This window comes from Girardinichthys multiradiatus, chromosome 2 (assembly GCF_021462225.1).
Source record: "Girardinichthys multiradiatus isolate DD_20200921_A chromosome 2, DD_fGirMul_XY1, whole genome shotgun sequence".
Classification (NCBI taxonomy): Eukaryota; Metazoa; Chordata; class Actinopteri; order Cyprinodontiformes; family Goodeidae; genus Girardinichthys; species Girardinichthys multiradiatus.
In genome coordinates, this window is record NC_061795.1 from 10,267,823 (window position 1) to 10,291,991 (window position 24,169).

General features: G+C 41.0%; 1 protein-coding gene across 7 annotated transcripts in view; it reads right to left on the reverse strand.

Moving 5' to 3' along the window:
- Window positions 1-2,682: 2,682 nt before the first annotated feature.
- Window positions 2,683-24,169, reverse strand: part of ric8a (RIC8 guanine nucleotide exchange factor A) — a 40,771-nt gene continuing 19,284 nt past the window's right edge. For 6 of the 7 annotated variants that reach the window (XM_047390799.1, XM_047390818.1, XM_047390828.1 and 3 more), the window contains 9 exons: window positions 23,945-24,044; window positions 14,215-14,402; window positions 13,778-13,872; window positions 13,545-13,695; window positions 10,290-10,385; window positions 10,056-10,200; window positions 7,001-7,145; window positions 6,097-6,216; window positions 2,683-3,696 (listed from right to left, as the gene is read on the reverse strand). In XM_047390799.1, the coding sequence (XP_047246755.1) occupies window positions 3,555-3,696; window positions 6,097-6,216; window positions 7,001-7,145; window positions 10,056-10,200; window positions 10,290-10,385; window positions 13,545-13,695; window positions 13,778-13,872; window positions 14,215-14,402; window positions 23,945-24,044 (1,182 nt within the window). In that variant the 3' untranslated portion in view covers window positions 2,683-3,554. Of the gene's footprint in view, window positions 3,697-6,096; window positions 6,217-6,954; window positions 7,146-10,055; window positions 10,201-10,289; window positions 10,386-13,544; window positions 13,696-13,777; window positions 13,873-14,214; window positions 14,403-23,944; window positions 24,045-24,169 lie in introns of all 7 variants that reach the window. The other variant, XR_007042263.1, reaches the window with a different exon arrangement.

The window sequence follows — 24,169 nt, forward strand, 5'->3', positions numbered from 1 at the left end:
GCGAAACAGCTTTTTCAATATTGACGCAAACGGTGCTCGTTTTGTGTTCGCGGAACCAAAAACTAATTCTTTCAGGCTTGCGAAACAAAATTTGCAATATCGATGCATACGGTGCTCGTTTTGTGTTCGCGGAACCAAAAACTCATTCTTTCAGGCTTGCGAAACAACTTTTGCAATATCGACGCAAACGGTGCTCGTTTTGTGTTCTAAAGACCAAAAATTTATTCTTTCAGGCTTGCGAAACAGCTTTTTCAATATCGACGCAAACGGTGCTCGTTTTGTGTTCTAAAGACCAAAAACTCATTCTTTCAGGCTTGCGAAACAGCTTTTGCAATATCGACGCAAACGGTGCTCGTTTTGTGTTCTAAGCAGCAAATCCTCACTCTTTTAGTCTTGCAATACAGGTTTTTCAATATCGACGCAAACGGTGCTCGTTTTGTGTTCGCAGGACAAAATCCTCACTCTTTTAGTCTTGTGATATAGTTTTTTAAAACCGATGCGAATGGTGCTCGTTTTGTGTTCTAAGGAGCAAATCCTCACTCTTTCAGGCTTGCGATACAGCTATTTCAATATCGACGCGAACGGTTCTCGTTTTATGTTCTAAGCAGCAAATCCTCACTCTTTCAGGCTTGCGATACAGCTATTTCAATATCGACGCGAACAGTGCTCGTTTTGGGTTCTTAGCAGTAAATCCTCACTCTTTTAGTCTTGCGATACAGCTTTTTCAATATCGACGCGAACGGTGCTCGTTTTGTTTTCTTAGAAGCAAATCTTCTCTCTTTCAGTTTTGCGATACAGCTTTTTCAATATCGACGCGAATGGTGCTCGTTTTGTGTTCTAAGGAGCAAATCCTCACTCTTTCAGTCTTGCAATACAGCTTTTTCAATATCGACGCGAATGGTGCTCGTTTTGTGTTCTTTGTAACAAATCCTCACTCTTTCAGTCTTGCGATACAGCTTTTTCAATATCGTCGCAAACAGTGCTCGTTTTGTGTTCGCGGGAGCAAATCCTCACTCTTTTAGTCTTGTGATATAGTTTTTTTAAATCGACGCGAACGGTGCTCGTTTTATGTTCTAAGCAGCAAATCCTCACTCTTTCAGGCTTGCGATACAGCTATTTCAATATCGACGCGAACAGTGCTCGTTTTGGGTTCTTAGCAGTAAGTCCACACTCTTTTAGTGTTGCGATACAGCTTTTTCAATATCGACGCGAACGGTGCTCATTTTGTGTTCTTAGGAGCAAATCCTCTCTCTTTCAGTTTTGCGATACAGCTTTTTCAATATCGATGCGAATGGTGCTCGTTTTGTGTTCTTTGTAACAAATCCTCACTCTTTCAGTCTTGCGATACAGCTTTTTCAATATCGTCGCAAACAATGCTCGTTTTGTGTTCGCGGAAGCAAATCCTCACTGTTTTAGTCTTGTGATATAGTTTTTTAAAATCGATGCGAATGGTGCTCGTTCTCTGTTCTAAGGATCAAATCGTCCCTCTTTCAGTTTTGCGATACAGCTTTTTCAATATCGACGCGAATGGTGCTCGTTTTGTGTTCTTAGGAACAAATCCTCACTCTTTCAGTCTTGCGATACAGCTTTTTCAATATCGACGCGAACAGTGCTTGTTTTGTGTTCGCGGGAGCAAAACCTCACTCTTGTAGTCTTGTGATATAGTTTTTTAAAATCGATGCGAATGGTGCTCGTTTTGTGTTCTTAGGAACAAATCCTCACTCTTTCAAGATTGACCATATCAAACGTATCTCTCTTCTTGTCTGAGAAGGTAAGCTCAAGGCTAGGCTCAAAACTTTCCTCTGATAAAGCTTATAGTTAGAGTGGTTTAGGTTTTCCTGAGCTCTTTGTCATGCTGCTATAGGCTTAGGCTGCTGGAGGACATAATGACCACTTTCACCCTCTTCGCTACATTTTCACACTACCCTCCAATTTTGCACTATTTGCTGTTATTTTCAGCTTTTAACTTTGTTCTCTTTCTTTTCTCTTCCTAGAAGCTACACCTGGCCTGACTGTGTCTACCTGTGACACTTTTCTGGATGGGAGCATCGTCCAAGCTTCTGCTGCCAACAACTTAATGCTCATCTTCTCCTGATTATACACTTGGCACTGTCTTTCAATGTTAAACCCTATTTTTCTCCTAGACATAGCTACAGACTAAGCTTTTGCTGTGAATAAATATTTGTGCTTAGGGCACCCAAATGGCTACCACCACCCCTGCTTGGGGCTGCGGTAGTCTTCTAGGGCCGAGTCCAACTGTCCTTTGCTGCTCTTGGGTCCTGTGTGTTGCAGGTCTCCAACTGCTCTCGCCACTCTAACAACTGTACACCTGCAGATGACAACATTGCTCATGCACACCCACTCATTGCAAACACACCTATTTCTACATATATGTTCATACAGCCAAACACACACTCCCACATGACTCACAAATAATCCAAATGGTTGAAGGTCACACGTTACCACAGGTTACTATTACATCAGACCTACTTTGATGCTGAATCCAGCTTTGATTTAATAAAGTCAATCACGCAATTAGGATTCCAAATTAAGATATACTTTTTGTAGAGTAAATCTGCCCTGGCACATGTAGGCAACAAGCTTCTCTATATGGTCCTTGAAATACCACAAAAGGACATGTGAGAAAAAAGAAAGAAAAAAAATCAACCAAACACGAACTCCTTACGTTTTGTGCTAATTTTATTTATACATTTCCATCCATAACCTTTCTGCCACGCTGAGGCTAGAGGATCCTTCACACATCCATCAACATGTCCTCTTTGTATAACTTCTTCTCTCTCAGACAACTAATGAGTGTCTCAAGGAAAAACAGTTTCTTCCTTATCAGCATCATCTCCTATATTCTGCAGGACCCTCAATCTTCAAATAAACAGAGACCACAAATAGTGAATTTATTTAGATGCAAGTGTACTTTACTGTTTGAAACAGCCATTCAGTTACAATACAAAGGTGCAAACAAGGAATTTCTTTTTTTTTTTCTTATAGTATTTTATGTCATGTTACATCTAACACTGAAACAGATCCATCAGTAAAGTGTCTTTCACTTGCTAAAATAAAACATTTGTGGGGTGTAATGAAAAATAATATCCATTTTTATTAAATTCCATTTCAAAAATAAAAGTTGATTCTCAAATCAGATCAATCCAGGTCTGTGGATTCTTCTGATTTACAGTCATGCTTATTCTGCAAAAAACAGTCAGTAAAGGTTTTAAGCTTGAACTCAACTGATGATGAAACTACGTCAAATTTGTAAGACAGTAAAAGTACCTTCAGAACACCACTGCTTTGGGTAAATTGATCAGTTATCATTGGTTAAGGTGATGTGAAACTGAATAAATGCTTCTTTCAGTCTCCTCCTATGCCTTCAATGCTGCATTCTCACATTTGCTAAACTAATCCCAAAATGTTTTTACCTCTCGTCCAATCAGAAGAAACACAGTGGGCCAGAATGGTACAACTTACATGATATCATTATACTATGCAGTGTTGTCACAAAAGTTGAATCAGCTTCTGCTGTCATGCTTGGGGGTTAATTAGGTTTCGTCCTCACTGTTTGGATCAGCAGGCTCTTCTGATTGAAACAACGGATTGGTAACCATTTTATTCAGATCGTCGGTGGTCATCTCTCTCATTTTCCCATCCGAATCAAGTTGCATGGGCTGGATCAAATTGGTCCTACACGAAGCAGGAACAGTGTGTTAGCATAGACTGCACGTTAAATACTGTAATCATTAAAAAATGGCAGATGTTGAAGGACGTTTCTCCATGATCTTTTTTACTTATCCTTTCTAATGTAAATGCTTGATAGCTATAAATAGGATAACGCTCCCTATAAACTCACCCTTCACTTTATTAGGCACACCTGAATAATTGTTTGTTGACACAACTGGTGTTTCGGCCAATTACATAACAGTGGCTCAATGCATTTAGGCATCTAGGGAAGGTGAAGACAACTTTCTGAAGTTCAAGCAATTTTCAGAATGGAAAAGTAAATGATTTAAGTGACTTTGAACATGGCATGGTTGTTGGTGCCTAACAGGCTGGTCTGAGGATTTCAAAAACTGTTGATCTCCTAGGATTCTTACACACAACCATCTCTGAGGTTTGCAGAGAATGATCTGAAGAAGAGAAAATATGCAATGAGCAGTACCTGAGTGGAAAATAGCATTTAGTTGATGTGCGGGACATAGGATAATGGCCAGACTGCTTGAGATGATAGAAAGGCAACAGCCGCTCAAATAACAGCTTGCTACAACCAGGGTATTCAGAATACAATTTCAAGCAGATGGGCTACAGCAGCAGAAGACCTCAGACTGCAACCCCTGTCACCCAAAAATGTTCACAAGTCATTTTTCCAAGTCAAGCCTAAAGTCTTTCGCCTAAATTCAGAGTCAAGCGTCTAGTCTCTAATGACTGAAAAAAAACAATTTCTAATCAAATCGATGACATCTAGGTCACCTCTAACCCTGTACTTGTCTTATCTTTCAATCTTTTAACAGCTAACTTTTAATCATTTAACATTTAATTTATCATCCAAAAATTGGTGGATTAATATAATTTTTATATAAATACAATATTTACCCATTTAGAAATATTCATAGGCATTTAAGCAGTACGAAAAATTATAGAAAGGGATTAAGCCTGTTAATACTGAATTTGTGAATGAATCAAACAAAATGCTTTTTGTAATGACTAAGTTAACACCGGTTTATCCCTGCATTCATATTATCCACCATTTTATATTGCACTGAACAGGGTTTGGGGTTTCTTCCCATTCTGAGCTGGAGAATTTTTAATAATATTGGAAAAATATCCATTTATCCATCCATCCAATACCTATTGTGGAGATATATTATGTGTGTGCATTATTACTATGTTCAAAACAGTGTGGGAAATATAATGTGTAACATGTGTTAGTATAAGACATTGTGTGGCCTGCAGAAGTATTTCTCACAGGGGTATGGTGAAGTGGAAAATTACTGAGAACTGCATGTGTGTGAAAATTAGAGATAGTACAACTGACTGAGTTACTCCCAGCTTATATCAGTAGATACGGGATGCAGCTGTGGGACAATACCTGTCTAAATATGGTAAGCTGGAAAAGTGTGTACGTGACTATGTGTAGAAAATATTTTAAACAAGGGCGTTGCCCATTTTCGTGTGTGTTTTAATAAAAGAAATGAGCCCAGTGAGAGAGAGCTAGAAGAAGTCTCGGTGTGTCCTGCCCAGATGAGCTCTCTTCCCCTGGGCCCAGGTATTTAAATTGAATACAACGGTGTCTGAATGTGATTTATTCTAATGTGTTGTGAATTCTTCTAGGTTACGGTGAATAAAACGAACGCGCAGAAGACCCCGTTAAAGGGATACTTCAACACTATCCATCCGTTTTCTAAACCCGCTTCTTCCATACAAAGTTGCGGTTCCATACAGTCTCAAACTTAAGTCGCCATCCCTGCTGTCACCCAAGAACCGGAAACTGAGGCTGCGATTTACACACACTTCCAAAAACCGGACAACAGCAGATGTTGAGGTCAGAATTTGGTGTAAACAATTTAAAACATGGATCCATTCTATCCAGTATCCAGTATCAGTGTAGTGGTGATATAATGGTGTGGCGGATATATTCTTGGCAAGCCTTGGGTCCCTTAGTACCAAAGAGCGTTGTTTAAATATCACAGAATACTTGTGTATTGTTGCCGACTATGTCCATCCCTGTATGACCACTGTATACCCAGCTTATGATGGCTACTTCCAGCAGGATAATAAACCATGTCACAAAGTTCAACTCGTCTCAAACTGGTTTCTTGAACATGACAATGAGTTCACTGTGCTCCAACGGCCTTCACCGCAAACTGATCCCAATCCAACCGAGCACCTTTAAAATGAGGTAGAAGTGGAGATTCACATTATGAATATACAGCTGACAAATCTATGAATGAACTAATGCCACAAACAAATGAAGGCAGTTTTGAAGGCAAAGGGGGTCCAAGCAGGAACTAGCAAGGTGTACTTAATAAAGTGAACAGTAACTGTATGTGGTAACTTAAAATCTGCCAAAGAGTAGCAGTGTGAGACCTTGACAGTCTGTCAAACATGTTGACCAGCTTCATGGCCTCGTACTCCTTCTGCTCCTCGGTCATTCCCTCCATGGGGTTGGGCTGCTCATCTTCTACAACACCTGTGATCAGGTTTATACTGGAAACAACACAAAATAAGAGGTATTGAAGGAAAAATATTTGCAAGTATCATTTAAAAATAGAGCACCTAATGAATATAAAAATTAATCCATCCAAGTATTTTCTGCATTTACTCAATCCTATTTAGGGTTATGGAAGGGCTGGTGCCCATCTCCAACAGTGATTTATTGAGGGACATATCAGTCTATTCAAGAACATACATTTGATTTTAGAACAGGATTTTATATTTTCACTGTAAGCTACCTTAGTTAGAAAGAAAATAATCTTTATGCCGGCTGATTGAACATTAATGTGTCACCATCCACTTACTCTGAGAAATAAAACTGGGTTTAAGTTAAAACTCATATAATGTGAAAACCTTCGAGTGGGGAATTTCACATAGTTTTTGTTGTGTATCTTGAAAAAAATGTTTGCAAAAATAAAGTTTTCTTATTGACATTTGGAAATCCTATAAAGTGCTGTATTCTTTTTGAAAAAGCATCATCAACAGTGACCATGTTTCTGTCGGTGAATACTAGTCTAAAGGATCAGGGTTTTTGACTCTTGTTTGAGCCAATAAGTATCCAAGGTTGATAGGACCTGGAGCAGCTCGGCAGTGAAGAAGACCTTCACACCTTAAACACGAAGCACTCTTTTACTTTTACAGTCAGATACTATCTGATGGGTTGCAGTTCTGCAGTGGTTCATGTCTAATTCTTAATGTATCTAAGGTGTTTGCTGCTGGTGTAATAAGCACCTCTTCTGAATCACAGCTACACTGACAGTGTATGAATTGTACTGACTGGGGCTTTGCCTCTCTGTATTCTTCAGTCTCAGAGTCTTCATCTTCAGAGTAGATCCCAGAGTCTCTGCCCCCCCTGAGCAGTCCTCTGGCAGCCAGCAGACCTGCAGCGTTACCATAGCCTGTATACTTGATGAACCTTGAAACTGGACAGAGAAATATTAGGATTAAATGGTTGCATTTCACCCTGATGAAAGAGAAGATATCAGAACTGACTTAAGGTGGGGCCACTACACAATGCTTATCCTGATTATACCTCTAATTAATAGTCAGGGAAAGTCTGCCTCAGTCTGCTCTAGCTGGGGTCAGTTGGCAGAACGAGTCGGCACAAAAATTTATGAGGGTGAGATGGGGTGAAGACTGGAGTCTGCAAGTGTGTCAAGGGAACCGATCCAGTTCAACCTCAGTTGCAGTCAAACAAACAAACGTGTTGAATTGTCTAAGGCAGATCTGGAAGCTTTGAGTAGTGTGAACTTGTACCCAATATAACTGAAAACAACCTTCAGTATTACCCCATTTATCTTAGGGTGAGATTAAACCATGCTTGCAGAAGCACTCTGCCCTTAAAATGCCCTTAAAATGCATTATGGCTACTTGACCACATTGTAAGAAAATAAAATAAAAAAACAGGGAAAAATCTAAAGTTTGTCCTTAAATTCTCAAACTATTGCTAGAAGTATTTTATGACAGAAGTAGTATATCAAAGCCATGTCCTTAGACTGATGAATTTTTGAAAAGGAAAATGTTAATCCCCATTAGAATAGTCCAAGGAATATATCTTGAAACTCTGAGCACATTAAGACAATAAGGTGATTTTAGGTGATTTGTTTTCAAAATTTGGGTCTTTTTTTTTTTTTTTTTTTAATAAGCCTTGCCCATTTCCATGTATCATAACTATTTTCGAGATAAATTCTCTGGGCATCCCCTTAAAGGTATCTGCAAAGTTTTGTGAAAATCCAATCAGCCGTTTATGCGTAGTAAACTTTTAAAAATCTTAGCAGCCCATAGAGGTGGATGTTGGCCAAAGCTGGTAACAATTCTGACAATCTAGTTAGTAGTCTGAAGGTCATTTAGAAATTTTATAAGATTTCAGAGTTAACAAATTTGTGGCTATCTCCCTAACAATCTTTCTTTACGCGTAACTTTCCAATGCAAAAAAATTTTAAAATGTTCCTCTCTAAAAAAATGTGTGCACATTTCTAGGCCGGTTGGGCCTGAACCTGAGGTTGGTTTCGGTTTGAACTTGTTTTAGCGCGCTGTAGCAAGAACAAATTCTAGGCAGAAGATGGCGTGGGGTAGCTGATCTCTTGCAGAATCTTTTAAGAAATGTTTGCCCATAACACTTTTGCCAATGTGATTCTAGGAGCGAGAAGCTAAAACGCTATTTTTTTAACCAGTGTCCCCCTATAGATGAACTGCCCTGAATTTTTGTATCTGGTTAGCAGTTGGGTGGTTTTTCTATGACGTTAGCATATTTAACTCATTCCAGTATTTGCAGTTTTCCTGCCCAACAACTTGTAGCAGAGAAAAGGAAGAAGAATAAAAAACAGTAAAAAAACAACAGCGTTCTCTGCTCCACTGGGAGCATACCCTTGAGTCTGCGTCGGCTTGGTAACCCAAAAAAACAACAGATGTACTCAAAATTCAAGGAATAAAACACAGTAAATAATGAAGCGCCTTATTGAAATAAACCAAAAAATTCACATATTGCAGATAAAGGAAAAGTAGCTTCATTTTACGAATTTACCTTTCTGAATAAAATACTTTCCACAAAAAAATAATTACCATAAATCCTTAATGTTTATTTTGACAATCCAGCCCAAACATGAAATTATTGTCTGTTAATAACCCATACAAATTTTGAAGATATCTTCTATTACTACCGCCTAGTAGTATGTTTGTTCCTTCAAACTGTCACCCTCTAGAGATTTTCCACGAGAGCTTAATGTGCACAGTTGTCTTTCGTTGGTCTAAAAATTCCTATAGTTCAGCAGATCAAGTTAGGTGTTGTTAAGAGTGTGATCCACAGTCTGTTAGTCAAGAAACAAAAACCAGTGTGTTAGTGTGAACAACTAGTCCTCAAATCTGTCAAGACTCAGAACATAGTGTAGTTTGTCACCAGCTTTAGCCTATAGCTGCGTCCATATTTTAGTGTTATTGGTGGGTTTTTTGTTTAGGTTCTAACTTTTCTGTTGTTGTCTTGGTTTATCAGATCAACCTTTTTGGGTTATTCTGTAAAACCTGTTACTTCATTTCAGTCAGTTTTGCTTTCTGCACACCCATTCTTAGGCTATGTTCACACAGCAAGCAAATGCGGCCAAATCCAACTTTATTGCCCATAGGTGACCTATATCTGACTTTTTTACAGCAGTCAGAATGGCCCAAATATGATTTTTTCATCTCAAAATAATCTAAATTGTGCCACTTTTATGTGTGGCGCTAAATTGTACAGTATACATATCCAATAGTTTTTAAAGTGTCCGCAGTCAGAATGGTCATGTTGCATTTAATCCGACTTTTACGTTATTGTTCTGGCACCAACAAGACATCCACACAGACCTCTCTACAGCAGTAGGAGTCACTGCTCCATTAAAGGTCATTGTTAAGAGTTGCGCTCTCTTTTTTACATTTCTTCGTCTTGTTATGATGTGGTCATAATATTGTCGGCCCCTATTGCTCAACAACTGAATACTAACACAGAGATGACCACATCCATTATTACGTCCATAAACAGTGGGCTGCTGTGCAATTTCAATATTCTTCTTCTGCGCATGCAGGTTGTTTTGGGGTCATGAACCATTCAGGCTGAAGTTTGATGGCAGTCGCATTTAATTAGTAGTTTGAAAGACCATGCAAAGAAAATTTGATTTCAGCAAAAAAACGGAATTGAGCATTTAGACCTGCAGTGTGCATGTAGCCTTAGTTGCTGAGGATTACCTGCTCTGCGTAATGTTATAGTTGTAATGTTGTAGTTTTTAACATTGTGCAGAATTTGATTTGTTAAGCCATCAGACAGATAGCTATGAATCATTGCAGCCAATAGATATTTCTCTCACCACTTTCTTTGCAAAGCACAAAGAGGAATTCAGCAGCACAGTCCTTGACATCGGTGTCAATGTGTGTCATGAGACGAACTAATTTATTCCTCAGAGCATTGCCCACTTCTGGCCTGTTTTTCACATCGCGAAGAGGGGGCAGCACCTTAAGAAAGCAAAAGCAGAAAACAATTTCCAAGCCATCAACAGGAAACATGTTCATCAATCAGCTTTTTGGCTCAGCCCCATACGGACTTTTGACCTGAGGAATTTTCTGGTCTCGCGATGGATGCGGGAACTCTCTGTCAGTAAGTTTAGAGCTGGGAGAAGAGTCTCTTTCAGCTTATGGCCCTGGCAAAAAGACAAACAATTAACTTTTAATCAGCAGTCAATCTGATGTGTAACAAAAGTACATGTAACAGAAATTATCTACAGCCTATTTACCTGTTACTGTGAAACAAATGCATTACTTATTTTTTATTTAAATTCAAATTCAATTCAAAGATACTTTATTGATCCCCGAGGGGAAATTAGAATTCCAGTACAACCCATCCAAACATACATCATGACACAAGACAAGGGGGGACAGGTCACCGAGGCTTTGCTGCCCACTCACAGGCGCTGCCCTTGCTAGTTGAGAAAAGAGGCAACATTAGGTAAGAAGAGGGAAAAAAAACATATTTCACACTTTATCCTTAGCAGGATACAGTTTGAGATTGCAAAAAACCTCAGCACAAAAGAAGCAACAAGTTTACAAAACAACATCATGCCGGGAACGGTGAAGGTGGTGTGAGGGGGTGCATATGTTTATCTTGAGCATGTGTGTGTGTGCAAGTGAGTGTGTGCAAGTAAGTCCATGAATCCCTCTTAAGACTTTTAAGGCTTAATCACATAAAGAATATGGTTATTGCTCTGTAAGCATGGCAGTCCTTAACAATCATACAGTTAACCAAACAACAATTGTCCTACATGAAGCATGCAGTAAACCTGAAACCTTTAATGAAAGACAAGACATTTTTCTCTTTGTCATACAGGGGTTGGACAATGAAACTGAAACACCTGTCATTTTAGTGTAGGAGGTTTCATGGCTAAATTGGACCAGCCTGGTAGCCAGTCTTCACTGATTGCACATTGCACCAGTAAGAGCAGAGTGTGAAGGTTCAATTAGCAGGGTAAGAGCACAGTTTTGCTGAAAATATTGAAATGCACACAACATTATGGGTGACATACCAGAGTTCAAAAGAGGACAAATTGTTGGTGCACGTCTTGCTGGCGCATCTGTGACCAAGACAGCAAGTCTTTGTGATGTATCAAGAGCCACGGTATCCAGGGTAATGTCAGCATGCCACCAAGAAGGACGAACCACATCCAACATGATTAACTGTGGACGCAAGAGGAAGCTGTCTGAAAGGGATGTTCGGGTGCTAACCCGGATTGTATCCAAAAAACATAAAACCACGGCTGCCCAAATCACGGCAGAATTAAATGTGCACCTCAACTCTCCTGTTTCCACCAGAACTGTCTGTCGGGAGCTCCACAGGGTCAATATACACGGCCAGGCTGCTATAGCCAAACCTTTGGTCACTCATGCCAATGCCAAATGTCGGTTTCAATGGTGCAAAGAGCGCACATCTTGGGCTGTGGACAATGTGAAACATGTATTGTTCTCTGATGAGTCCACCTTTACTGTTTTCCCCACATCCGGGAGAGTTACGGTGTGGAGAAGCCCCAAAGAAGCGTATCACCCAGACTGTTGCATGCCCAGAGTGAAGCATGGGGGTGGATCAGTGATGGTTTGGGCTGCCATATTATGGCATTCCCTTGGCCCAATACTTGTGTTAGATGGGCGCGTCACTGCCAAGGACTACTGAACCATTCTTGAGGACCATGTGCATCCAATGGTTCAAACATTGTATCCTGAAGGCGGTGCCATGTATCAGGATGACAATGCCCCAATACACACAGCAAGACTGGTGAAAGATTGGTTTGATGAACATGAAAGTGAAGTTGAACATCTCCCATGGCCTGCACAGTCACCAGATCTAAATATTATTGAGCCACTTTGGGGTGTTTTGGAGGAGCGAGTCAGGAAACGTTTTCTTCCACCAGTATCACGTAGTGACCTGGCCAATATCCTGCAAGAAGAATGGCTTAAAATCCCTCTGACCACTGTGCAAAACCTGTATATGTCATTTCCAAGACGAACTGGCACTGTATTGGCCGCAAAAGGAGGCCCTACACCATACTAATAAATTATTGTGGTCTAAAACCAGGTGTTTCAGTTTCATTATCCAACCCCTGTATGTTAAATGCATCTTGAACTGTTCTAATTGAGTTTTTTTAAGTACATAGATGTTTCTCTTCTGACTAGATGTGGCTTTGTCAGTGTGACTATGTACACACACAGACAAAAACAGAGAAGCACAGAGTTAAGTAACCAGAAAAGTGTTTGGGTTGAAACATATTTACACACATGCTGAACAGTGATGGGGATGTGAATGATTCTATGTACAATGAGCCTTGTTGCCTACAGGCAACAGAAGACTAAAGTAATAATCCTTGAAGTGAGTAAATGAAGTGATAGTGTTATCAGGCAGTTCCTGGAACGTCCAACAGTCAGCCCCAACAGGGAAGGTCACCAAGGACAGAGGATTGTTTTGGACTCATTTGACAGTTACCAGCTCTTGTCAGCTTCTGGTGGGAGCTGTGTTATACTGTAGGTATGATTGAGGGAAGGTAGTCATGTTCTGTTCTGAACATGGGGGTTAAAGATGTCACAGTGGCCAGATGTTGTATATTAGGAAATCTGTACATTTAGTGCCTGCCTTAACCATGTTGTAAAAAGTATTCCACACATGCCGGGCATTTGAACAATGTCACTACCCAGCGTCATGCACACCCAGATCAGACCATTCCTTCTAGGTAGGTAAATAAATATGATTGGGGCTTCTCATCTCACATTATGGGAACTGGTGAGGAGTGTGGTCATGATCATGCCATGATTTAAAAACTTCGCTGGCCTCTTTCCATCATTACACAAATTATCTTCATATTTCTACATAAGCTTTCCAAGCAACATGGAAAAATCCACAGTGCTAAAGCATGTGACACATACCAGGAATATACAACCAAGCAACGCAATTAAGGTACTCATTGATGGTGTGATGGCTGTTCAGAAAAAGCCTAATACTATCATAATAAAATAGGCATTTTAACAAGTATTAGAGCATGCTGGAGCATATTAAGGTAAACAGATTAATTATCCTTCTGTACTTGAAGAAAGGTAGTCCAAAAAAATTGTGTATTTCTGTTGTTACTGCAGCTAATCTTCACTTTGTGAAAACATACTATATAAATGGTCCTTGTATTAGGATTAGTGTACATGGTGCTTTGTGTTAACTGAGATAAGCCTTAGTATCCTGCAACCCTCTGAAACAGTTGCATTTAAGGACTGGGAGATGGGTTACAGCGCCGAGGGCAATAAATCCTATATCTGCAGTGTTGTCCTACACGGTCCAGTCTTTTCTCCATGAATTCCAGAAGCATGTTGACAGCATCCATGTTGACTCCCATGTACTCGATGGAGCCGTGTTCCACCTTGGGCAGCAACAGTGCATCCAAACAAGGCAGCGGCAGATTCCCCAGTAAATTCACAGTATGGCTGAGAACACAAGGAGAACTGCAATAAGAGGTAGGCCTCAAAGGTAAGCGATTAGTGTATGAATGAAGACTGTTTATCAAACCTGTGGAATTCATCGGTTCTCTCCTCACCATCTGCTTGGCTCATCATACAGTGTCTCAGGAGAGCGCCCAAGTGTCTGTACTCCGCTGCTTCTTCCTACATGCACACACACGCACGCACGCACAGATACACACACACACACATTGCACAAAGTTTGTTAATGTGTTCTGAAGAGTGCACTCATCTTCTTAAGCTTAGTGTCTACAGGAACAGAAGGCTGCTTTATGGTAGCCATGCTTAGCACAATGCAACATTACAACGAAGAACTGTGGCGAATATTTTCTTTTCTGGCCAGCAACTGATCAGAGAAGCAAGGACAAACAGAAGGAACAGGAAGTCTGAGACTCTTCCTAACTTCTTCTCTAGTGCTCATTCTGGGGTTATTAGTATCCAATTAACAGCAAACTGAAACTCTCCACTGTGTAACTTCCTTCTTACCTCATCAACCTTGCGTCGGTTTGTGTCAAATGTGATGTTGAAAAGTATTTTCAGTATTTCCATAGAACATTCTGTCTGCTGCCTGCTCAGTGGGGGCAGTTCTTGAGGTGGAACACCTTCTAACCCCGCTCTCGCTGTCACCAGGGGATATGGCCAACACAGATCCAGGGTGGCTTCCAATTGGTTGCCTAGGACACATAAAGGAAAGAAAACGGTTCACTTTTACCTAATAAAATAGTTGTATGTGAAAATAATTCTCAGCAATACAGCCGTGACTGAAAGCATTATTAGCAACAGGTGTCTTCCAGCTTCAGGATTATTAGATATATATTAACTTTTACAATTTTCTGGAAATAATTAAAACATTTTACAGGCTTTAGTAGGCTTTTATTAAGCTACTGTTCCATACAGACTACAAATAATATGAATCGCCAAGAATTCAAATGAATTTTTTGAATTTGTGAGGATTCTTGGAATTTTGCTAATTTTCTGGTCAAATTTGCGAAGCTCTAAGAGTCAGTTATATTTAACCATTTGTTCGCTACTATACCTCCCAGTGTCATCTGCTACTATATACCCCAGTATGGTCTGCTACCACAACTCCCAGCAGGAATTGCAGCTGATAGGAAAGGGCGTCGCAGCTCTGATGTCACAGTGGGCTATATAAGGACACGGGAGACGCCCCACCATTGCTTTTTCTCCCGCTGGAAACCAAGACGCGGTTACCACGCAACGGAGGCGCATCATTCTGGAGAAGAAACTACACGTTGGTTTTCATTAATTCTTCTCACTGGCCAAACTTATGAGAAGAGTTTTCTGGAATAAGAAGACCAGTAGTTTACTTTACCGATCAAAGGCGTGGATTTAACACGCAACCCAAGAAAACCCATGGAGGTTTTCCAAGGAGACGAAATTTTCCTCTTTGTTTTTGTTCGAGTCGACTGCTGATGGTCTGTCATATTTTCCCCTTTTGCCAAAGGAGGAAGGCCGGCAGTCTTTGAATTTGTTGGGAATGCGTAACAAACTCCCCCCTCTCACCCTGCTCCAGAAAAGATGACACCAAGTAATCCCGTTTTGTTTTTATTTCTATAGCTTGGGCAGGATAGAGTAGGATTTTAGGGCGATTTAGAATCGTCACTTATAGACCAATGTGTTCTAAGGTGTATGTGCATGAAATGGCTTATTGAAACTTTGATTGCTGTTGGACTCTGAAGCTGCTGTGCTTTGAAGCTGTCTGTGTCTAACTGTGTTGAACACCTGAGCGCAGACTCAGGTGAACTTAAAGTTGGACTGCTAGAACCTCATGGTGAAAACTCACTATTCCTTTGTCTTCACTCTTCATGTTTTTCCACTGGTTGCCGCCTAAAAGTTTTATGACCCTTTGTGTTTCACTGAGCTCCAACTTTGGGGCTTTTATGACTGCAGCCTGGTGGAGGCCACTCCCAAAGCTACGCCCAGTACCATATTTTCTCTTGTTTTTGCCACAACTGCTGGTTTGACTTTCATACACACTCAATGTTGTTTTATCTTGTTTAGATAGTTATTTTACCCCTTTTGTGTAGAACATTTGCATGCTTGATTAGGTGAAGATTATTGAATCAAAATAGCAAGGTTTATCAGGGCTGTTGATTTAATAAATATTTGCGTAGATAAAGAGAAAGCGTTTGTGTTTATTTTGAGTAAGACTGATTTGTCAGTCAAAATAAGGTCCATCTAGTAATAGTTATCAATTATTACTGAGAATTTAATAATTGTAATTATTAAGGGCCTTGAGCCATAATTACAACACCAGAGGGCATCTCTGATTTCGATTCGTGAGTAATGATTTTTGGTTAAGAAATTAAGTTTTTTCAAATTCGTACTCGTCATCTTCCGCTTTATCCGTGACCGGGTCACAGGGGCAGCGGACTCAACAGAGATGCCCAGATGTCCCTCTCCCCAGACACCTCCTCCAGCTCCTCCGTGGGGAGCCCAAGGAGTTCCCAGGCCAGCCGAGAGACATAGTCCCTCCAGCGTGTCCTGGGTTGTCCCCTGGGCCTCCTCCCGGTGGGTCGTGCCTGGAAGACCTCCTGAGGAAGGCGTCCAGGAGGCATCTGATATAGATGCCCGAGCCACCTCAACTGGCTCCTCTCGATGTGGAGGAGCAGCAGCTCTACTCCGAACCCCTCCCGGATGGTCGAGCTCCTCACCCTATCTCTAAGGGAGTGCCTGGCAACTAGGCCTGCGTACAAAAATCGATTTAATCGATTTCGGATTGATTCCATTTAAATTAAGCAATATCAATTCATAAGGCATGAAATCAATCTTTCAACAGTCTCGTCTGGTTCACGTTCAAACACATGCGTGTGTATTCACAAAATGGCCACCGTGAGTAAGGCTGCGCTCAGCAAGCCATCCCAACTAAAATGTATTTCGTTAGAGAGGGTGTTTTCCACTGCGGTGATATTGTCACTGTAAAAAGGAGCTGCCCAACCCCGGATCATGTCAATGAGCTTCTTTTCCTTCACAAGAATCTCACATTTAGTGAGAAGTGAGAACAAAGTCAAATTGACAGGTCTTGACAGTTTAAGTTTATTTGTAGATTTGTTACCATTATTATTTAATTTTGAACTTAAAGAAACAGTGCCCTAATGCAGTTTGCAGTTATGGAAACTTGTAGTTCCAAGTACAGATTTACTTGCACTTACTTTCTCATTTCAAGTTCGCCCTTTTGAGACTTGACAGTTTTGTTTACAGTTCAATTTTAAGCTGCCCAATTTACAAGTCTGGACTTTCTGTTTCATGTTCTGTTTACGGTGAAGATAAAAAATAAAGTAAATTTGTATTTTGTAACTCAGTCAGTCAGTCATTTTCTACCGCTTCTTCTATAGTGGGTCGTGGGGGAGCTGGTGCCTATCTCCAGCAGTCTATGGCCGAGAGGCAGGGTACACCCTGGACAGGTATTTTGTAACTCAGTTGAGCCATTTTAATTATTTATGACGATAATGAATTTAATTGAATCGAATTGCAAATAATCGATTCAGAACCTTATGAATCAAAATCGAATCAATTTAGAAAATTAGTCTAGAATACCCAGCCCTACTGGCAACCCTACGGAGGAAGCTCATTTCAGCCGCTTGTATCCAGGATCTCCTTCTTTCGGTCATGACCCAAAGTTCATGGCCATAGGTGAGGGTAGGAACGTAGACTGACCGGTAAATCGAGAGCTTTGCTTTTCGACTCTGCTCTCTCTTCACCACAATGGAACGGCACAGTGCCCCCATTACTGCGGCAGCTGCACCAACCCGTCTGTGGATCTCCTGCTCCATTCTTCCCTCACTCATGAACAAGACCCCGAGATACTTGAACTCCTCCACTTTAGGCAGGAACTCCCCTCCAACCTGAAGAGGACAAGCCACCCTTTTCCGATTGAGAACCATGGCCTCGGACTTGGAGGAGCTGATCTTCATCCCAGCCGCTTCACACTCGGCTGCGAACCGCCCCAGCGGTTTAGGCTAGATGGGGCCAGCAGGACCACGTCATCGGCAAAAAGAAGAGACGAAATCCCCTAATAAAGGGCCCCGATTCCATACTCCTGGAGCACCCCCACAGGGCACCACGATGGACACAGTCAAATGCCTTCTCCAGGTCCACAAAACACATGTGGACCGGATGGGCAAACTCCCATGAACCCTATAGAGCTGGTCCAGTGTTCCACGGCCGGGACGAAACCCATACTGCTCCTCCTGAAGCCGAGGTTCGACTATTGGTCGGACTCTCCTCTCCAATACCTTGGCATAGGCCTTACCAGGGAGGCTGAGGAGTGTGATCTCCCAGTATTTGGAACACACTCTCCGCTCACCCTTCTAATGAAGGGGGACCACCACCCCAGTCTGCCAGTCCAGAGGCACTGTCCCCGTCCGTCACGCAACGTTGAAGAGGCGTGTCAACCATGACAGCCCCACAACATCCAAAGACTTCAGGTACTCAGGGCGGATCTCATCCACCCCCGAAGCCCTGCCACCGCGGAGCTTTTTAACCACCACTTCAGCCTGGGTGATGAAAGAGTCTAACCCCGAGTCCCCAGCCTCTGTTTCCACTGTGTGATGGCAGGATTGAGGAGATCCTCGAAGTACTCCTTCAGTTTGGGGATTGCCGCCGCGACAGGCACCGCTGACCTTACGGCCACAGCTATGGGCAGCAGCATCAACAATAGATGCAGAGAACATGGTCCACTTGGACTCTACGTCTCCAACATCCCCCGGAATCTGATCAAAGCTCTCCTGGAGGCGGGAGTTGAATAAGTCCCTGGCTTAGGGTTCTGCCAAACGTTCCCAGCAGACCCTCACTATGCGCTTGGGCCTGCCAAGTCTCTCCGACTTTCTCCTCTTCCAACGGATCCAACTCACCACCAGGTGTTGATCAGTGGACAGCTCAGCCCCTCTCTTCACCTGAGTGTCCAAAACATGCAGCCGAAGGTCTGACGATACGACAAGAAAGTTGATCATCGACCTCCTGCCTAGGGTGTCCTGGTGCCAAGTGCACTGATGGACACCCTTATGCTTGAACATGGTGTTCAATATGGACAATCCGTGACCAGCACAAAAGTCCAATAATGAAACACCACTCGGATTCAGATCGGGGAGGCCATTCCTCCCGATCACGCCTCTCCAGGTGTCACTGTTGCTTCCCATGTGGGCATTGAAGTCCCCCAGCAGATTAATCCCCTGACAGGGATGCCAAGAATGCCGGGTACTCCGCACTTCCACCCGGCCCGTAGGCCAAAACGACAGTCAGAGACCTGTCCCCAACCCGAAGGCGCAGGGATGCGACCCTCTCATCCACTGGGGTAAACCCCGACATGAGACGGCTGAGCTGGGGGGCAACAAGCAAACCCACCCCAGCCTGCCGTCTCTTCCCGTGGACCACTCTAAAGTAGAAGTGAGTCCAGCCCCTGAGAGATGGATTCCAGAGCCCACGGTGTGCGTGGAGGTGAGCCCAACTATTTCTAGTCGATATCTCTCGACCTCCCGCACAAGCTCAGGCTCCTTTCCCCCCAGTGAGGTGACATTCCACGTCCCTAGAGCCAGCCTAAGCATCCGGGGATCGGGCCGCCGAGGTCTCCACCTTTGTCTGCCGCCCAATCCTCCCTCACGGTTTCCCCTGCGGGTGGTGGGCCCACTGGGGGATGGCCTCGTGTCTCTCCTTCGGGCCTGGCCGGGACCCGCGAGGAGCAACCCAGCCACCAGGCGCTCTCTGACGGGTCCCGACCCCAGGCCTGGCTCCAGGGTGGGACGCCGGCTCCGCCATACTGGGTGACATCACGTGCCTCGATCATATAGTCCTCATGAGGGTATCTTGAACCGCTCTTTGTCTGACCTATCACCTAGAGCATGTTTGCCATGGGAGACCCTACCAGGGTCATTTAAGCCCCAGACAACATAGCCTCTAAGATCATTCGGGCACTCAAACCCCTCCACCACGTTAAGGTGGCGGTTCAAAGAGTTTTTTTTTTTTTTTTTTTTCAAATTATGATTTAAAATTATAATTCTTGATAAATAATAATTAATCAATAATCATAATCCTTACAGTTACGACACAGGTATGATAGATACAGAAAAACCATGAGATACCGCTTGATTCGCAAGAATTTTGTCAAGAATTCAGTACAATTTACAAGAATCTATTAGGAATACTGCACGAACATTAGTAATCTGTTAGGAATCAGTAAACAATATGCCAAAAGCATCTAAGAATCAGATATGATTAAATTTAAATTCCTTCAAGATATAATAAAAAGTGATGAGGGACTAGCAGAAGTGATTGTTATTTAAGTGATGGCTGTTGACATTTAGAAATTAAAATGTTTGTAAAGTGATTGGTTATGCCAATAAAAACTAAAGTGAATGTTTTTGGACATAAATGTAATAAACAAAAACAAAAATTATACTTTGTCTTATATTTCTTATTTATTTTAAAATCTTTTCATTATTTTGGTTTTTTGTCTAGGTTTTTTACTTTTTCTATTTATTATTTTCTTTGTTTCTTTGTTTTTCATTGTTTTCAAAGGTCAGACGAGAGATTTGGGCAGTTTTAGGGAGTACAATGGCTCGTAGTGGTCAAGACAATGCTTCACGAACCTCCTGTTCGGACCCCTGCCATGGGTTACAACATTAAAGGCCAGTATAAACTTTTCTGGAACTTTCAAAATAAATCACATTAACCTGCTTCCTGTCAGAGCTGGAATCGTTGACCCAAAGACACCTTACCCCCTCTGCTTGCCCTCAATTTGTGTGCGTACACTGCAGGTAATGGAGAGGCCAGACCACGTGTCAGCTCAAGGCCTAGAAACTCAGGGGCAAGTAAGGCTTCTAAGAATTCTTAATTCCAACAGTGACTACAATCACGCCGATCGTGTGCAACAGTGTTAAGTAATGATTTTGCTGTTAAAGAGTATCCGGTATTCATTCATAAAGGTGAAGTAATAAGACAAGCATGGCTCGACATTTTTTTGAGGCCTGCAGAAGCTACAAAAGCACCCAAGGGACGAAGTTGCTAATTGTCCCACCACACGGCAGCTACGGAGAATAGCTGCAATGTTAGCCCCTTTCCTAATGCCCACACGTGGATTACTGCAACAGTTTCCCTTCCTTCAACCCGTCAAACAGGACAACTTTTCTTCCGCAAGGTTCACGTAAGAGGTAGTGTTTGGGCAGAGACAATTAGTGTAGGATAAAATAATCGGAATAATGTTTCTTTCATGACGTTTGCTTTTGTTTGTGTTGAGAAACTCAGCTATCTAAGTGCTAGCAGACCAGCTGCTCAGCTAATTATGTGCTATGTGTAGTGTTTTAAAGTTAGGACAAACTTTATTTAAAGGGTGGTTTTTAAATACAGTTCGACCATAACGCGCCGTCAATGCTTATGCATTTTTATCCTTTAATCAATGGTATTTTAAAGTATATGCTTGCCTTTAAAGGAGTGATAACAAGCTATAAGTTTCCTTTGTAAGGCTAAGCACGTGACTCGCCGCCATCTTATGCATAGGGTTTGTCATCACCAGGTGAGGGCCAGTTAAAGATCATTTAACCAGAAAGGTTGTTTGTTTTCAATCTAGGAAATAATATTTCCCAAAATATTTTTTACTAAAGGTGATAGCTAATTAAACACCATTAAAACTCTTATTCTTATTCAAAATATTTCCATAAATATAATTTTAATATTTCCTTAATAATATTTCCTTAATTATTATTGTACTAAATAAATAAAGACAGCAAATTAACGATCATTAAGAATTATTCATGCATAGAGGTTGTTGGTTCTTATTAAAATTAATATTTCCTTAAATATTATTGAAATATTTCCTTAATAATATTTGCACAATTTATTTTTACTAAGTAAAGGCAGCTAACTAAACACCAATGAGAATTAATTATCCAGAAGGTTGGCTTTACTCAGTAAATCATTCTTTGAAATATTTTATTAAAATGTTTTATCTTGTTTGAAGGTATAACAATTATTGTCTAAGGTAGTTCCAAGACTAACTTAACCACATTTCCAAATTCTTCAAGATAATACTTAGTTCTCCAACATATTCCTATAACGTCTCTTTTTAACTTTTTCATTAATTGTCTTGCTACTGAAATGTGCTATATAAATAAAATTGCCTTGCCTTTGAGTTGACTTATTTTTACTAATAAATTCTTGTATTTTAAGAAATTCCGTGAATTCATTTCATTGCTGTTCAGAGCTCATTTAGGAATTGATGCCCAAGTAGCGGTGGGGGCCTTTTTATTATAGCTTGATGGAAAATGTCACAAATTATCAATAGTAACAATTTCAAATTTAATTGTATCGGGTTCTTAGATGTGTTGAGCCCATTATTAACTGATTCCTAATGTTCAACGTGCAGTATTCTTAATAGATTCTTGTAAATTGTACTGAATTCTTAACAATGTTTGTGCAAAGCGAAAGCTTCTGTCACCCCAAATATGGACTGTATTTATACAAGTAGCCTAGGATTTATGGTAGTGTTCACGTTTTCTTCTCAAGACCAGTGATGTTTTAGATGTTCCAAACAATGAGAAACATAATTCATCTGTAAAATTAACGTAGGATGAACACCAATCTTCTGCCGTCCATTCTTGTACTTGCGATAATTTTTTTCAGTTATTGATGTTTTTCTTGGATAGAAGGGATTCATTTGCTGAAGCTATGTTACTTCGTGGAGCACGCTGGACATTTGGGATATCCAGAAGTGACCTCCCTGCAGCCGAACCTCTCATTTTGAAGTTCTTGAGAATTTAAAAACTGGTATTTTTAGCTATTCTCAGCAGCAATTTCCCACATGTGAGTTTTGATGTAAATTGATGATGGCTGCAAACGTTTCCATTGAGGTAACCATTGCTAACCCAAGAAGAAAATCTAATGCTTTTTAAGTGCATAATAGATTGGGTTCCACCTATGCTCTCAATATGACTTTATTGTAATAAAGTCAGCTGATAATCTTTTGTCAGGGAAGATTAGTGTAAATTTGTTTTGTTACTAGTAAGCTTTTTAAGCTAGTAAAACTTGCAGTGAGTTAATATGAATCTCCACAATAATCTAACAACATTAGCACAAAACCCAAAGCCACAAAGTGTGCACAACAGAACGTTTTTGTTAAAGATCAGATCACATTGCTTCATCTTTCGCCTCAACTGTACCCAGGAGCTTCTCATAAACAATTATGGCCATTTATAGCCATTTGACCAAACACAGGAGAGGCATCTCATACTTTTAAGTGTACCTGGAATTTGTTCAGATACAATTTCCATAATTATACTGAAACAGTAACTTAACTCCTGGAGTCACTTAAATTGGTGTAGGTAATTAGGGATGGGTACCAAATTCGGTACTTTTATAGGTACCGACTGAACTCCTTTGGTACTACCGAGTACCTGTTCATGTAAACTCAAATGGTACCATGTTTCAGTACCTAAACGCATCATTGTGACACTGAGAGAGTGGAAGAGTGGGCAATTTTCCATGAACATAGCATTGCAAGCGCGTAATGACGTCAGTGGCCACTGGTACCATCAACAAAGTATGGCTCCACTTTTGAAAGTGGGATGCAGATTACGCTCGCTGCAATATTTGTGACGTGAAGTACAAGGCCAGCGGCGGAAATACTCCTAATATGAGGAAACACCTGGCTAAGCACAAGATTTTTCTCAAGACTAAAGAGTGCACAGTTTTCATCAGCCTCAGATCTACCACTACAACTCCTGCATTCGGCACCGTTAGCCCGCCTGCATCTGTTAGCGACTCGTCGTCTGCAGCCAGCAACATGACTGGGTTTTAATTTGTACATTATTAAGAAAAAACACTGCGTAGTCAATTACGGGTTTTTCTGTTGAAGAAATGTTTGAAACTACTAAGATGTTACAATACAATAGTTTTGTTATATTCATTAAAGTTTATATATTGAGAAATAAATACATTAAATTGAAAATTTTTGAGATTTTATTATTAAACAAATGATCCTTTATTACCACATAAACAGACACAAAAGTACCTAAAACTGTTACCGTTGAGTACCGGTATCGATTTCCAGGTACCGGGTATCGGTACCATATCGGTACAAATGTGAAAAGTACCCATCCCTACAGGTAACAGTAGAAAAAATTAGGTGTTTGGATGAAAGGATCTGAATTCAAGAACAATAGATAGACCTTCTTGCAAAAGCTACCTTGGACAACAGGAAAGTTACCTAGGAGTTTGATTCCATGAAGCTCCTGGGCCAGCTGTGCCCTTACATCCACCCTCAGGGCAGTGAGCAGGAAGGTAAGTCGCAGATCAAAGAAACAGACCTAGATAGACAAAGACAACTCACTCAACCCTTTTTCTTCATAGAATAGAGCTGGAGGTGAAAATGAAAAACATATTTAGAATATAGTGTAATAATGTGGTATTAACTTTAAGGTAAATGTCACAT